Source organism: Pristis pectinata, chromosome 6 (assembly GCF_009764475.1).
Source record: "Pristis pectinata isolate sPriPec2 chromosome 6, sPriPec2.1.pri, whole genome shotgun sequence".
Classification (NCBI taxonomy): domain Eukaryota; kingdom Metazoa; phylum Chordata; class Chondrichthyes; order Rhinopristiformes; family Pristidae; genus Pristis; species Pristis pectinata.
Window position 1 is genome coordinate 77,563,856 of NC_067410.1, and position 16,319 is coordinate 77,580,174.

The 16,319-nt window shown below is 38.9% G+C and overlaps 1 protein-coding gene across 2 annotated transcripts in view; it reads left to right on the forward strand.

Annotated features, from left to right (window-relative positions):
* The first annotated feature begins 2,504 nt into the window (after positions 1-2,504).
* Positions 2,505-16,319, forward strand: part of nmd3 (NMD3 ribosome export adaptor) — a 31,496-nt gene continuing 17,681 nt past the window's right edge. Inside the window, exons 1-7 of one of the 2 annotated variants that reach the window (XM_052017240.1) lie at positions 2,505-3,192; positions 3,343-3,487; positions 8,820-8,954; positions 10,450-10,546; positions 12,835-12,915; positions 13,581-13,709; positions 15,139-15,229. In XM_052017240.1, coding sequence (XP_051873200.1) covers positions 3,444-3,487; positions 8,820-8,954; positions 10,450-10,546; positions 12,835-12,915; positions 13,581-13,709; positions 15,139-15,229 — 577 coding nt within the window. In that variant the 5' untranslated portion in view covers positions 2,505-3,192; positions 3,343-3,443. The remainder of the gene's footprint in view (positions 3,193-3,342; positions 3,488-8,819; positions 8,955-10,449; positions 10,547-12,834; positions 12,916-13,580; positions 13,710-15,138; positions 15,230-16,319) is intronic. The other variant, XM_052017241.1, reaches the window with a different exon arrangement.

The following is a 16,319-nucleotide window of genomic DNA, read 5'->3' on the forward strand; positions in this document are numbered from 1 at the left end:
TTCGCATTCTCTCCTTTGAAATCACATCATTCTCATAATGTGGTGACCACTCACAGGAGAGAATGCAAAGGAGATTTACATTGTAGTCAAGCTGTGTCCTACCTAGTGTTGTATACAATTTTAGCATAATCTCCCTGCTCGTACACTTTATACCACAGTTAATAAAAGAAAATATCCTTATATATTTTCAACAACCATATTGACCTCTCCAGCAATCTTTAAGGATTTGCAGACATACAGTCTAAGATCTTTCTCTTTCTTCTGATGGAACAGAATCTTATCAACCCTTCTGTCCCTGAAAGAGGTGTGGCTTTGTGATTTTAAACAAGATAGATGAGTGGAATCTCTTAACCAAGTAGAGGTTGTGTGTTGTACTGTTTACAAATATTTCCAAAACTCCTACCACTATTATAAATCACTATTCTAATTTCAACATATTTAAGCAATTCCGATTTCAGATCTCCAACTTGGTTGATAGTTGTTGTGGATGAATATTCCTCAAACAGTCACTCTAGCTCTAAGGTATCTAATTGAGTCAACTGACTAGATTGGTTCCTCCTCTAACTGCAATGCCAAAATGCATAGTTATGGCTCTTTATTTTAATTATCCACAGTTATGGGCATGTGATCAGCTGTCCAACCAGTTCCTCATTGGTCATCTGGACCGTGCTCTCCTGGTACATTGGATACTGGTTGTACCATCTGTCCCATGCTTTATTATCTTGCCACATAGACCAGAGCTGTTAGCAGCTGTGAAAAGTTTTGTCTTTGATAAATCCATGGGGCCTGGTTTATCAACGTACTGTTCCCTTGTGTATTGCAAACAGTCCTTCAAGGAGATTCTGTACTGTTTTTGAACTGTGTTTAAAAGGCAGGTGAAAAGTTCTTATCACAAAGCTTTTTTCTTAGTTAACTATTTCGGGTTTGAGAGAATAATTCCAGCCTCTTCTCAAAAGTCTTTGTTGTTTACATTTCAAACAGCTTATCTGAGTAACCCCTTGTACACAGGCCCTCTCAGCCAAGAGTGAATCTGAACTCCATATGATTTTAAACATGCCTTAATATAAATGAGCTTATATATTTATAGGTTAGCAGCAAAGTCAAATTACTAACATTAATTATTTTTCACAAAGTTTATAAATCCAAGAATTCCAACACTTTTAGAGGATTTGCATATTAAACAGGGTAAATTAGATTACTGTTTCAAAAGAATTAAAAAAACGAATAAATTATAAAACAATCATTGCTGCTGATAACATTCACAACCATGGCTGTGGCCTAGTTCCTAGATAATTTGCTTGCTTCCCTAATTTCTAATGTAAATAAGATGGGCTGACATAAAACCCCCATAATGCCTCATTGTGACTCAGAATATGTAAGTTTTTAGTATTTCTTTTTAAACATGTATCAGAAGGTGGACAATTACTGCTAAGTATTATACCTCCTTGATCTTCAACTGTTCCCGCCTAAAATTGATGTACGTTTTTACTCCCAGTTCTGATTTGTCTCAATGACACCCATGTATTTTGGCTTCAACTTTAATGTTTCAAAATAAGGTCTCCATGTGTGAGTCCCTTGATGATTTAGTGAGTTGTCTATCTCTACCCTGTATCTCTGATCATGATGAACTGTCAACTAACCGTGCATGCCTGCGACCCAGTCTTTGGTACGAATTTATCATGCTTTTCTGCATTCCAATCCCTCAATTGTAACCAATCTCATTTGTACACTCACAGCAGTATCCCAGCATCATGCCACACGAAACATCTAATACAAGCTATGCATTGGTTTTCAGTTGATCTTCAATAGAAAAGGGAGAGTCTGGTCATCTATTTTTCCTTCTCCATAATTCAGATGGTGTTCAGGATATTTAAGATAGTTCTCTTAAAATACTCACATGACACAAACTTCTCCAAGAGAAAGTAATTAATTAACTATTCTTAACTACACATTTCCTGACAAACTTCATGTCAAGCTAATAACTGTTGGTGATTTAAACATAGGTAATCTGATCCAATTCAAAAACAACTTCGGAAAACTTGCATTTAGTGATGTAATGTCTCTATTGAAGATAGAGATTGGCTGAAGATACATAATTGAAATGACCATTTAATCTTATTCAGGAGGCTTGGAAAAACTTTGCTGCCTAAAATGTTTTCCATAACAGCTCTTTAAAATATTAAGTTCCCAGCAAAGTCTTTATTGATTATTTAAATCCCAGAATGGAAATATCCAAGTATATTGTGCCTTTGTTCATTATCTTCCCCATTAAAAAAAAATGAACTAACAGATTTGGTTTAGGTTCAGTTTTACTTCCCCAATTAAATTGTTATTCCTTGATATGCCACAGATTCCCAGAATTAATTTCTAATTTCAATCAAGGTTTGGAAAAAAACAATTAACCTTGAATAGGTTAAATCCAAACCTCCTGAAGGCAAAGTGTTATCAGGGTGCTCTGGTTTCCTCCAACATCCCAAATTGGTTGCTGTAAATCATGAAGGTGGGTTGCAGGAGAATCAAGGTGGAGTTGATGGACCTGTGAGGGACAATAGGCTACAGAGAAATAGGTGGGTAATGGGATTGATGGGAATACTCTGAGAGTTGGCATAGACACGGTGTCGTGAGAAATATAGAATTTGGATTTTCAGAGGGCTTTTGATAGTGTGTCAGAGCAGGTTCATCAAGAAAGTTACAGCACACAGAGATGGGGGGGTAATATATTTGTTGTTACATAGAAAACAAAGAATGGTGTGATTGACTACCCTCTGTTCTCTGGAGTTTAGGCAAATGAAAGGAGATCTCATTAAAACTTACAAAATTCTGACAGGGTTTGACAGGCTGGCTGTACGTTTGAGCGGGTTGAGGAGACTAGAATCAGGATTAAGAATTTAGACTGAGTGGTAGGCCATTTAGGACCGAAACGACAGAAGATTCTTCATGCAGAGGTGGCGAATCATTGGCATTTTCTCTGGAGGCTCATTTGTTGACTTCGTTCAAAGCAGAAATCAATAGATGTCTGGACATGAAGGGAAGCAAGGGATATGGGGCCGGTGCAGGAAAATGGCGTTGAGGTGGCTCAACCATGATCTTGAATGAATAGCGGAGCAGGCTCGAAGGTGCAAACGATCGCGTTGTGCACCTCTTTTCATGCTGTACACTTCCCCCTTGACAGGAGCCACGCTGCCCTGATCGGTGAGCGCGGTGACAGGCGCCGCGCGGCCAGCCGTTGGGATGGGCGGCGGGGGCCTGCCGGCGAGCGCGTTGTGGCGCAGCTGCGGCAGCCATTGCGGGGTCCGGGAGTTGAGGCCGCACTCTCACCCTCGCCTCTCCGTCCTCTGGCAGGATAGCGGCCGAGGAGCGGGAGTGTTGCTAGACCGACGGGCCGACTGACTGCTCCGGCTCCTTCTCCTTCTCCAACTCCACACGCGGCGCAGAGCACAGATATGGAGTACCTGAAGGAGCCTGCCGCCAGCACCCAGGGCCACATGTAAGTAGTGATGCCGCTTGCCATCCGATAGCAGTGCCTGATGCTCATGCAAACCCACCCCACAGGAGTCAAGATAAAATAAATAAACAAACTGCAGGCACTGGAAATCTGAAAGAAAGGCAGAAGTTATTGCAAAACAGTCAGCAGGTCAGGCAGCAACTGTGGAAAGAGAAAGTCTGAACTTCTGACCTGATACTTGAACTGTTGCCCTTTAAACACAGCAACACCACAGAACGCTGGAAGAACTGTTATCATGATTCCGGCGTCTACAGTCTGTTTGGTCTTTTTCCACAGATGCTGTCTAACCCGCTGAGTGCTTCCAGCATTGTGTTTTGTATTGTACGGTCGTGGTTAATACAGCATGGGATCAGGCCTTTCAACCCACCTTGTCTGTATTAGCCATCAGGTACCGTCTATACTAATCCCATTTTGTAGTATTCGGCCCTTTGCCTTCCATGCCATGGCGTTTCAGGTGCTCTTTCAAATTCTTAAATATATTGAGAGTACCTGCCTCCACCTCTGCCTGCCCCCCAGGCAGTGATTTCCAGATTCAGCCATCCCCTGGGTGGGGGAAGAAATCTTCCTTAAGTTCCCTCTAAATCTCTTACCCCTTACTTTAAACCCATACCCTCTGGTTTTAAAAACCAGAGGGATGTTTCTTGCTATCGGCCCTACATATGCCCCTTGTGATTCTTTATACTTCATTCAGGTTCCCTGTAGCTTTCCCTGCTCCAAAGAAAACAAACCCAGCCTATCCATTCTCTCCTCATAGTTGAAATGCTGCATCCCAGGCAGCATCCTGGAGGATCTCTTCTACACTATCTTCACTGCAATCATGTCGTTCCTAAAGTACTGTGACCAGAACTATACACAGTAGCCAAGGTATAACCTCCTTGCTTTAGTATTCTATGCTACAACTAATTAAGGTAAGTATCTTGTGTGCCTTCTTAACCACCTTTATGTATTTGTGCTGCTGTCTTCAGGGATTCTTGGAGATGAACACCAAGATGCTTCTGCTTCCTAGAATTCTACTGTTCATTGCTAATAACCTATCCTAATGAGTCCTCCATACACATTTCTCAGGATTAAATTCCATTTGCCATTTCTCTGCTCATCTTCCCAAATGATCAATAATGCTCTGTGGCCAAAAACTACCTCCTTACTTTCAAGGACAACACCTTTTCACTGTACCTTGGTAAAAGTGACAATAATAAACCAATACCAATCTTCATGAACTTACTGTATTCACATCCAGATCATTAATATATATAACAAACAACAAGGGTCCCAGCACTGACCTATGCAGTGTACTCCCGGTCACAGTCTTCCAATTGCAAAAACAACCCTTGACCATCTCTCTGCCTCCTATCACCAAGCCAATTTTTAATCCCATGTGGGAGCTTGTCAAAGGATTTACTAAAGTCTGTGTGGACTACATTACTATCCTCATTGACACCCTTAATCAACTCCTTAAAATTCAAATTGCTCAGTCAGGATCTCCCCTTTACAAAGCCATGATGACTATCTCTGATCAAGTTCTGCCTCTTCGAGTGCGGGTTAGATCTATCCTTCAGAACTTTTTCCAATAATTTCCCCACCATTGATAGTAGTGGCCTGCAATTACCCAGTCTTCCCTGCTGCTCTTCTTGAATAATGTCCCATATTCGCTGTCCTGATTGGATTGGGTTAAAGTAAGTAGACTACATACTTATATGCAGGTACTTTGAGTGGATTTTGGTAAGAATTACTTCTCTTAATCAGGTACTCTGGATTGAGGATGACTTCCTTCCACTCTAGTTTTGTGTGTTCTGATGAGGCCATTGTGGGAACTTCAGACTCTTCCACAGATGTGGGGGTTGACAAGGTGGGTAGGTAGTTTTTGAGATGGTGTGCTCCTTCTCCCACTTACACAGGGCCTCGAGGTACTCAATGCCATGTTGAATGTTTCTCTTCCACTTTGTGTGGTCAAGGACCAGAGACTCCCAAGACTGCAATTCTTCAAGGAGGCTCTGAGCACATCCTTGAATCTTTTTGTCCAATAGCCTAGTAATCTCTTCCCACATTGCAAGTTTACAAAACACTGGTTAAGCTGAACTTGGAGTATTTTGTGCATTTCTGGTCACCGTACTAAAGGAATTATTTGGAGAGAGTGCAGAGGAGATTCACTAGGATGTTGCCTGGATTGGAGTACTTTAGTTATGGGGAGAGATCGGATAAACTGGGCTTGTTTTCCCTAGACTGAAGGAGGCTGAGGGAGTGACCAGATAGGTGCCAGAAGACTGGAGAATAGCTAAAGTTGTTCCTTTGTTCAAGAAAGGCAACAGGGATAATCCAGGAAATTATTGGCCAATGAACCTTGCATCACTGGTAGGGAAATTATTGGAAAAGATTCTTAGGGACAGGATTTACTCACATTTGGACATTAGGGATAGTCAGCATGGCTTTGTGCGGGGGAGCTCCTGTCTCAAATTTGTTTGGGTTTTTTGAGGAGACGACATAGATGATTGATGAGGGTAAGGCAGTGGGTGTTGTCTACGTGGACTTTGGAGCATTTGACAAAGTCTCTCATGGTAGGCTGGTCCAGAAGATTAAGTCGCATGGGATCCAAGGTGACTTGGTAAATTGGAATCAGAATTGGCTTGGACACAGAAGACAAAGGTGGAGGGGTGTTTATCTGATTGGAGCTCTGTGACCAGTGGTGTTGTTTGAAGATTTGGTTGAAAGTGTAATGGTCTGATAAGTAAGTTTGCAGACAACACAAAAATTGGTGGAGTTGTGGATGGTGAGGAAGGTTGTCAAATGATACAGCAAGATATAGATCAGTTGGAAATTTGGGGAGAGAAATGGCAGATGGAGTTTGATCTGGTTAAGTATGAGATGATGCATTTTGGGAAGTCAAGTGCAAGAGGGGAGTATACAGTAGATGGCAGGACCCTAAGGAGCATTAACGTGTAGAGGGATGTTGGGGTGTAAGTCCATAGCTTCCTGAAAGTGACAAGTGGATATGGTGGTAAAGATGGTGTACAGCACGATTGCCTTCACCAGTCGGGGTGTTGCGTGTAAAATTTGGCAAGTCATGTTGCAGTGTCATAAAACTTTTGGCTAGGTCACATTTGGAGTATTGTATGCAGTTCTGGTCACCACACTACAGGAGGATACGGAAGCTTTGGAGAGGATGCAGAGGAGGTTCACCAGGATTGTTGCCTGGATTGGAATGTATTAGCTATAAGGAGAAGTTGAATAAACTTGGATTGTTTTCTGTAAAGCATTGGAGGCTGAGGGGCGATTTGATAGAAGGATATAAAATTGTGAGAGTCAAAGATAGGGTAGATAGAGTCTTTTTCCCAGGGTGGAAAAGTTAAATTCCAGAGGGCATGGGCTTAAGTTGAGAGGGGGAATGTTTAAAGGAGAAGCACAAGGCAAGCTTTTTTTTTACAGAGTGGTAGGTGCCTGGAATGTGCTGCCGGGGCAGTGGTAGAAATAGATATGATAGCAATGTTTAGACAGACACATAAACAGCCAATGAACAGAGTGGTATGGACCATGTGCAGGCAGATGGGGTTAATTTAAATTGGCATCATGGTTGGTGGAGACATGGTGAGTCGAAAGTCCTGTTTTTATGCTGTCCTATGCCATGTTCTATATAGAATTATGTAAGATTATGAGAAGCATAGATAGGGTAGATAGTCAAATCCTTTTCCTCCATAGTAGGTGTATTAAAATTGAGGGCCTAAATTTAAGGTGAGAGGAAGGAGTTTTGAAGGGGATCTAAGAGAAGTTTTTAAACAGAGTGGTTGATATCTGGAACGCAATGCAAGAGGAGGTGGTGGAATCAAATTTAATTGCTATGTTGAAGAGACATTTAGACAGACATTTAGACAGACATTTAACTCGGCAAAGTTTAGAAGGATATGAAGGGTAATATGCGGGGTAAAAGAACAGCATGAATGTGATGGCCAAAGGACCAGTTTCTGAGCTGTACAATACTGTGACAGAGCTCAGAAGAAATAGTCTGGTGTCCCACTTGCAAACATGTGTACAGGGACATTATTGGAGATAATCTAATTAAAATAGCAGTGTGATATTTTGAAGGAGGATGGGCAGATGGAAATGTGTATTGTACATTCTTGACAATGGCAGGGCAAATTGTAGTGGCAGTCAACAATGTGTTTGGGGTGCTTGGCTTGTAAAAAGGAGCATTCACTACATAAACAAAGGTCATGCTAAACCACTAGGAACTTTGAGCACCACACTTCAGAATTATCTCTAGGGTGGGAATGAAAGTGATACCAGTGGTGAGGGACTTCAGTTGTGTGGATAGATTGGAGAAGGTAGGATTGCTTTCTTTAGAACAGGAAATAAAATTCATAATTGAAGGAATTTGAAAAATTAAGTAGAGAGAAAATATTTCCACTGGCAAGTAGGTTTACTGAGCAGTCATGAATTTGAAATAATTGACAAGCGTTTGAAGTGTGATGAGAAATCATTTCACACAGCGTTGTGATTTGGTGAGGGGTTGGATCTACTTCTATAAGATCTTTGAAAGGAAATGTATATTGAGATTTGAAGACTAACAGTTTGTAGGATTATGGGGTTAAAAACTGGGACCAAATAGAACAGCTCTTACAAACCAGCATGGCATATCAGACTAAATAGCTCCTTCATGTGATGTAAGATCTAATGAAAATTGTTATGTTTTCCAATGTGGATCACCTCAACTTTTCTGCTCTTGTACAACTACATACATTAGACTGTTTAAACATTGGCCGCTCTTTGGATATTTGACCTCCAAGCAGTCTCTTCTGGCTACATCCAACCTCTTGAATTTTCTAGCAACAGTTTAACAGAGAACAGCTTTGCTTTCTGATCTGGTGACCTGTGACCAACTTTTGATATTGGCCATGCCTTTATGCCTTAAATACCTAGCTGACATAGACTATGCACAATTTTCCATTTTTCATAGGATCATTTTCTATTGCTGGGAGTACAAAGCATTATTAACAACAAGTTTGAGTGAGTGCAAGGTTATGATCATGTATAAATAAATTAGCTGATGCTATGATAAATAAAGGATCACATATTTAGAAATTCTTGACAGCTTCTCTAAGTTAAGCAGTGAATCAGATTTAAGTAATTGTGTTTCCTGAAGTTATGAGGTCTTGTATCTACCTTTCAAATTCTAAGCATTTGTAGCTAAATATTAAAGAAGTCCTTCACTGAACTAGTAAAATTCAAAAGTTTTCTTTGCAGAATATGGAAAGGTTTATGCTGCTGCTTAATGTCTTATCTGTATGGATATATTGAAATGCATTTGATTTTCTTTCATTCTTAGTCTATGTTGCCAGTGTGGTGTTCCCATCTCTCCAAATCCTGCAAATATGTGTGTCGCCTGCTTGCGGATCCAAGTTGATATCACAGAAGGAATCCCAAAACAAGTAAATGTTCATTTTTGCAAGCAATGCGAGAGGTAATTTTGCAGCATTCAAGTACTGATTTGTTTAATGTATGTTTATATGGGGACAGGGGAAGGCACGAACTTGCAATAATACTTTCCATCAAAAAAACCTGTGTATTCCTAAATTGACTGGCCCAAGAATTGTTTGCCTGCTACTTCTTTTCTGGAGAGACTTAGTCTAAATTTATAGCCTTGATTTTAAAAAAATAAGTTCTATAAAGTTATTATTCATTGGAGTATTTAGTTATTACATAATAGCTCTATTTTGTTAAGATAAACACACATGAATCTGGTTTTATGGAGAGATGATAGTTAGATATTGACGTCAATGAACATTCCAACTGATTTTTTAAATGGTAATTCAAACCACCTGAAGATCAGAGTTTAAAAAATATACCAATGTCATTTTGTCCCAGAGAATGAAAATGTCTGATTTATAGTCTGCTTATTTCGGCTTTTAAAATGCAAGATTTTTTTGTGCAGATTAATTTGAAAAGATAATTGGTTTATTATTGTCACATGTACCGAGATACAGCAAAAAGTTTTTGTTTGCATGTCATTCAGAGTGATCATTTCCATACATAAGTACATTGAGGTAATACAAAAGGGAAAAAAAATATAGAATATAGTTTTACGGTTACAGAGAAAATGCAGTGTAGGTAGACAAATAAAGTGCAAGGGCTATAATGAAGAGACTGAGAGATCAAGAGTTCATCTTTATAAGAGGTCCATTCAAGAGTCTTATAGAATAGAAACTGACCTTGAGCCTGGTAGTACGTGTTCTTAAACTTTTATATCTTCTGCCCAATGGAAGGGGGGAGAAGCGAGAATAACTGGGATGGGAGAGGTCATTGATTATGTTGGCTGCTTTCCCAAGGCAGTGGGAAGTGTAGACCAAATTTGAAATAGTTGGCTTTTCTCAAGTTCTTGAATTTTATTTGTGTCATGAATTATAAATTAATTTGAATCTCAAACAACTCGGGTATTATTAATAGATGAAAAGATAACTCATTTTCACACACATTTTGTTTGTATATGGGTAAATGTTATAACCATATTTGTGGAAAAAATGGATTTTTGAGTGTATATAATAAGTTTGCATTTCCAGGAAATTTGTATAATCATTATAATTTATGATTGCTTTGTTAAGTGGAAGCTAAATTATCAGTTTTATTTAGGACTTCTGTCATAGATTCTGGGCTTTGAGGAGATCGGGAATTTTTCCAAATTGTTCGTTGTAATGGCATCTTTTCTACATTTAATCTACAGAGGAAGAGTTAGAAATAACTATGAAAATGAAAACTGAAGGAAAAACACCGTTCTCTCTGGGTTGTGTATTTGTAGTTTTATAATTTGCAACAATTATGCTGGAAGTGTTTTGGCAAAATATATTTACTAAGGTTTAGTTTTATGTAGTAATCACTTGTATAATTGAATTAGCTAATATCATTTAATTCATTGAGCTTGCCAAGATATATTAACTCAGATTTTTGATTTTGCTCAACAGGTATCTTCAACCTCCTGGAACCTGGATACAATGTGCATTGGAATCAAGAGAACTTTTAACTTTGTGTCTTAAAAAAATGAAGGCCCATTTGAGCAAAGTTAGTAGATTGGGTCAACTGGCAAAATTGGTTGTTTCATTTTGAGTTCTGATTTTGAAGAATCTTCATTTAATTGCAGTCAGAGAATATTTATGCTTCGTAGCTTAAGGTTGTGGTTATATCTTTGTCTGGTTGAAAGACCTGGTTATTGATCCCAAACTATTGTTGACTGAAGTGGCAACTGGGGAGTACTTTGAGTCCAGTGACCACAATTCTCTTAGTTTTAAAATAGTTAAGGAAAAAGATAGAACAGGTCCACAGGTTAAAGTCCTGAACTGGAGCAGGGCCAACTTTGAGGGCATTAGGCAGAATTTCACTGGGATCGAAAGGGTGACTCTAAATAGGAAAGGAACTGTTGGTAAGTGGGAGGCTTTTAAAAGCGTCATGTCAAGAGTCCAGGGGCAGCATGTTCCTGATAGGATGAAGAGTAGACATAACAAGTCAGGGAACCCTGGCTGACGAGAGATATCGAGGCAATGGTCAGGATAAAGAAGAAAACCTACATTGTGTTGAGGCAGCTGGGTACAAATGAATTCCTCGACGATTATAAAAAGTTTAAGACCAGGCTTGAGAAATCAGGAGGACAAAAAGAGAGTATGGGATGGATTTGGCAGGCAAGGTTAAAGATAATCCCAAGAGGTTCTTCTGTTATATTAACAGTAAAAGGGTGACTAGGGAGAGACTCGGTCCTCTTAAAGACCATCAGGGATGCCTATGTGTGGAGCCACAGGAGATGGCCGAGATTTTTATTGTCCATTTCTCCTCTGTGTTCTCAGGATGCCAGAGAAATGAGGGTGATAAGTAGTGAGGTCTTGGATTATATGCATATTATGAGGAAAGAGGTATTTGCAGTCTTGAAGCACATTAAGGTGGGCAAATCCCCAGGGTCTAACCAGCTGAACCCCTAAATCGTATGGGAGGCCTGGCAAGAAATCACGGAGGCCCTTGTAGAGATATTTGCTTTGTCGTTAGCAAGACGAAGTTCCAGAAGACTGGAGGGTGACTAATATTGTTCCATTGTTCAAGAAGGGTAGCAAGGACAGGCCAGGAACTACAGGCCGGTGAGCCTGACTTCAGTTGTAGGGAAGTTACTGGAGGGAGTTCTGAGGGACAAGATCTACCATCACCTGGGTAGTCAAGGCCTGATCAGGAATAGTCAGTGTGGTTTTGTGCATGGGAGGTCATGTCTGACAAATCTTTTGGAGTTTTTCGAAGAGGTAACTAAGGAGATGGATGATAGTAGGGCAGTGGATGTTGTCTATATGGACCTTAGACCTTTGACAAGGTCCTGCACGGCACGCTGATCTGGAAGGTTAGGTCACATGGGATTCAGAGGGAGCTAGTGAGGTGGATTCAGAATTGGCTCGATTATAGGAAGCATTATCAATGGTTGAAGGTCGATTCTCCGACTGGAGGTCTGTGACTAGTGGGGTGCCCCAGGGATCAGTGTTGGGACCTCTGTTATTCATTATTTATGTAAATGATTCAGATATGAATGTTCACGGTATGATTAGCAAGTTTGCTGATGATACTAAATTAGGTGGTCTTGTTGATAGCAGGTTACAATGAATTGCAAAGAGATTTTGATCGGTTAGGGAGATGGGCTGAGGAATAGCAAATGAGTTTCAACTTAGATCTAAGTGTGAGGTGATACATTTTGGACAGTTAAACCAGGGTAGGACTTTTACAGTGAATGGTGGGGCACTGACGAGTGTCGTGGAACAGAGGGACCTGGGAGTACAAGCGCACAGTTCACTGAAAGTGGTCACACAAGTAGGTTGGTGACGAAGGTGTTTACTTGGAACAAGCTGCCAGATGAAGTGGTTGAGGCAGGTACAATTGCAACATTTAAGGGGCATTTGGATAGGTACATGGAGGGGAAGGGCTTGGAGGTTATGGGCTGAATGTGGGCAACTGCGACTAACAGGGAGGATGCGTGGCCGGCTTGGACCGGTTGGGCCGAAGGGCATGTTTCGTGCCGTATGACTCTATATTTTGAAGGATGGGATGATATTTAGGATGATTATTAATTGGATACAACAGCCAAATAGTCTGTTTCTGAGGGGGAGAGAAAATTGGTAGAGGGAATAGTATTCTGTATTTCAATCGTTTAAGAAGATTCAATTAATTGAAGGAACATCAAAGACTTCATTTTAGGACTTTTATGCTATCCTCATTCTGGTGCTGTAAATTTTGACTTGTTTTCGTGTAGAAAATCTGAAAGTGGGGAAAACTGATCATTGAGATGCTATAGTTATCAATATCAACACATGCTTTCTATTATACAGGTGCGACTAATAGATGCAGGCTTCATTTGGACAGAGCCTCATTCCAAGAGGCTTAAGGTCAAGCTTACCATTCAAAAGGAGGTGAGAAGAAGATTATTCTTTAGCAATCAGAAACTCCCTCAATGCATTATTTGGGAAACTGCAGGAGAAATCTGGTCTTTTGCTTTAATTAAACTTTCTTCATGACTTGACATTTTCACTTCGTTGTGTTGAAAATCGTGAAGGATCCTGAATGGGCATTTCAGGTCTTTCAAAATTTACATATAAAAACGTTCACTCTTTTACTGATCTACAAAGATGAGATTTGATCATCGGTCTCACAATGCTTTCATAAGAGTTTGAGCAAGGAGTCTCCAATTACATGGGATATTCTTAGCTTATGCCAAGCCAGTTTTAACTATGTCAAAGTGAAGTTGCACATCCAGAGTAAGCATTTTGGCTGGGAAGAGCCTGTTTATTAGATGGGCTATTTGAGGATAACATTCTCAGTTTCTCATGCCTCATGATGAGTTTAGTTTTTCTTTTTTATTTACTTTATCTAGTCAGATGGGGAATGTATGGTTCACAGCTGACAAGATTACTGACCTTTTTGGTTGCATTTATTTCCTGGATGTCTTGAACCTTTGAGGACAATGTTCTGATCTTATGTACCACTGAAATTGTTTACAGTAGTCATTGCGCAATAAAGTTGTAGTATGTAATATTCAACCTATTTTACATTTTCTAACAGCAAGTTCTGTGTGCAGGTAATGAGTGGAACAATATTGCAGCAAGTATTTGTGGTAGATTTTGTTATCCTATCACAAATGTGTGATGATTGCCATCGTGTTGAAGCTAAAGATTACTGGAAAGCTGTAGTGCAAGTCCGACAGAAGGTGAATAAATTGCTGTTTTCAATGTGCAAAAGTAATGTGCCTTAACATTTCAATGTGATTTAAAAGGTGTGGTTGTGTGTGTAGAACAAATATCAATTAAATGCATAGAACTATTTACTGCAATAAAACAACAAAAAATAAATTTAAGATGATTGGAGGAAGATATAAGGGGGATGTCAGCAGTAAGTTTTTTACACAGTGATGGGTGCATGGAATGCACTGCTGGCAGAGGTTGTGGAGGCAGATATATTAGGGACATTTAAGAGACTTAGCCCTCCGTTTCTCTATCATTCATGTGTCTATGTGGGAGGGAAGGGTTAGATAGATCTTAGAGCAGGATAAAATGTGGGCACAACATTGTGGGCTGAAGGGCCTGTACTGTGCTGTAATGCTCTGTGTTCTATAACTGTAAAATTTAGGGCTTAATTCATAATTAAATTCGAAAGCATTTGTTCATGTACTTCTACTCTTCGTAAGATTTTATGTCCAAGGGTATTTTGCTGATTATTGGTGGACCTGAAGCAGATAGCAGAAAGTTGCTTGGACTTTTCGTATCTCCCAGCTGTTTTCGGGGGTTGAACCCTTTTTAGTCACAATGTCAGCATGTGTATGTCTAAGTTTATGTAACTGATTGTGGATGAGAGATGTTCCATTTTGTATCATTTTAACAGAGGATGCTGTGTTCAATATTCAGATGCTGTTGCAAAAGAATTTTTGGACAAAGTACAGAGGAGCACTAAACTGCATGACGTTACTTAGATTAAATTAATGAATTTTTAAAAAATCCACAAGCTATGCTCGGATTGTGTGTTTGGTCTCTGGAATCTGCTATATTGTTTCCAGTTCCAAACTGTCTTGGGTAAGAGAGCCCAACTCCTGATAATTTCTCAGATAGAAAAAACATTTAAAATAGAGGATGGGCAGAAATTCAGTCACTGTAAAATGCCATAATTAAGTGTGGAGAATTAAAATCGAAGAGAATTATTTACATAGCACTAAATATCACATCAGTTTACTTAACTCACTTTATTAAATCTACCTTTTTCTCTTTTGTCACAAATGAGAAGTCCTTTGGTGATGTGATGTATTTATATCTTTTCATATAAATATTCACTTCATTTTTGCAAAATTCTATAAATACAGATGTAATATTGTTAGTTACAAAGAGATGGACTGGAAGATATATAAACATGAGTGCAAACATTGTTTGGAATAATTGGCAAAAGGATATAATTGTCATAACTTCATTAAAAAGTATTAATTTTATTCATATGACATTTTCCAGTGCAACTCTGACTTTTATTCAATTAAGGTGTTCCGAAACTTAAATCATGCAGTGAAACACTGGAAATATTTTTTAAAAAACTGTTCAGTATAAAATCAAAATGAAAGTACCTTTTCCATTCTTTTTCTGTTTGGAATTCCGTAGACTACACACAAGAAAACTTTTTATTACTTGGAACAATTAATCCTAAAACATAAGCTGCATCAAAATACACTTCGTGTCAAGGAAATCCATGGTAAGTGAATATTTATGAAATGGTCTTTTTGCCTTGGTGAGATTAGGGAATATCCTAGAATGTTCACTTCATTTTTCTTCCCCACCAGTTGTAGACCCTTTTGATAAAGTTGACATTAAATAGATCTTTAAATTATAATCTGTGGAATTATAGTTTGTTGGTTGTTTTGACAATGGAGGGTGTCAGAGCTCAACCTTAAATCATTATTCCCAAATTTCACGTGTATACTTTCTGGCAGTAGGAAATTTGTTATGATTGGTGCTGGGAATCCAGAGTTTCTTTCATTCCTTCCTATTTTGGCTGATACCTTAACAAGATAGATTAGAAGGTCAACATGGAGTATTCAGTTTTGTACAGCTTAGTTAAATACAGTTTAGAAACAGCTTCCAAGGGAGTTTTAGGTTTTCATGTGCCTTCGTGGAAAGCAGTACAGAAAATAATCATACAATTCAGTTTTCTTTTAAGAAGATGGGAAAGTAATGTCTGGCTAAATTAATGGACATGGGTATTTTATAATGAAATACTAAATACTCAGACAATTATTAGTATTAAGCATAAAAGTTAATAGAGTTTGAGAAACAGACTGAAATTAGCTGGAAAATCAAAGTCAATTAAAATGTACTTAAAATCGAGTTTCACTTCAGAAGAAGTCTTTAACTTTCAATATTTCTATGGATTTGGGGGAATAAAGCTACATAAAAGTAAAATAGGGAAATCTGAAATAAAACAGAAAATACCGAAATACTCAGGTCAGTCAACATCTATAGAAAGAGAAATGGTTAATTTTTCAGGTCAATTTTTCAGCATAACTGGACATTACCTTTAGATATTAAAACTGTTTCCCTCTGCAGCTGCTGCCTAAGATGCTGAATATATGTAGGTTTGGGTAACAATGCAGAATTTAGACATGTTTTGCTCATGTCTATCCACTTCTTTTGACATTAGATCAAAATACTGCCAATCCTGGAACTATGAAACATAAACAGAATATACTGGAAATACAGGCAACATTTGTGGAGAAAGCATCAAATGGAGTGCTTTGAGTTGATGACTTTTGATGAAAATAGATGATATTCCAAAAAAAATAGAA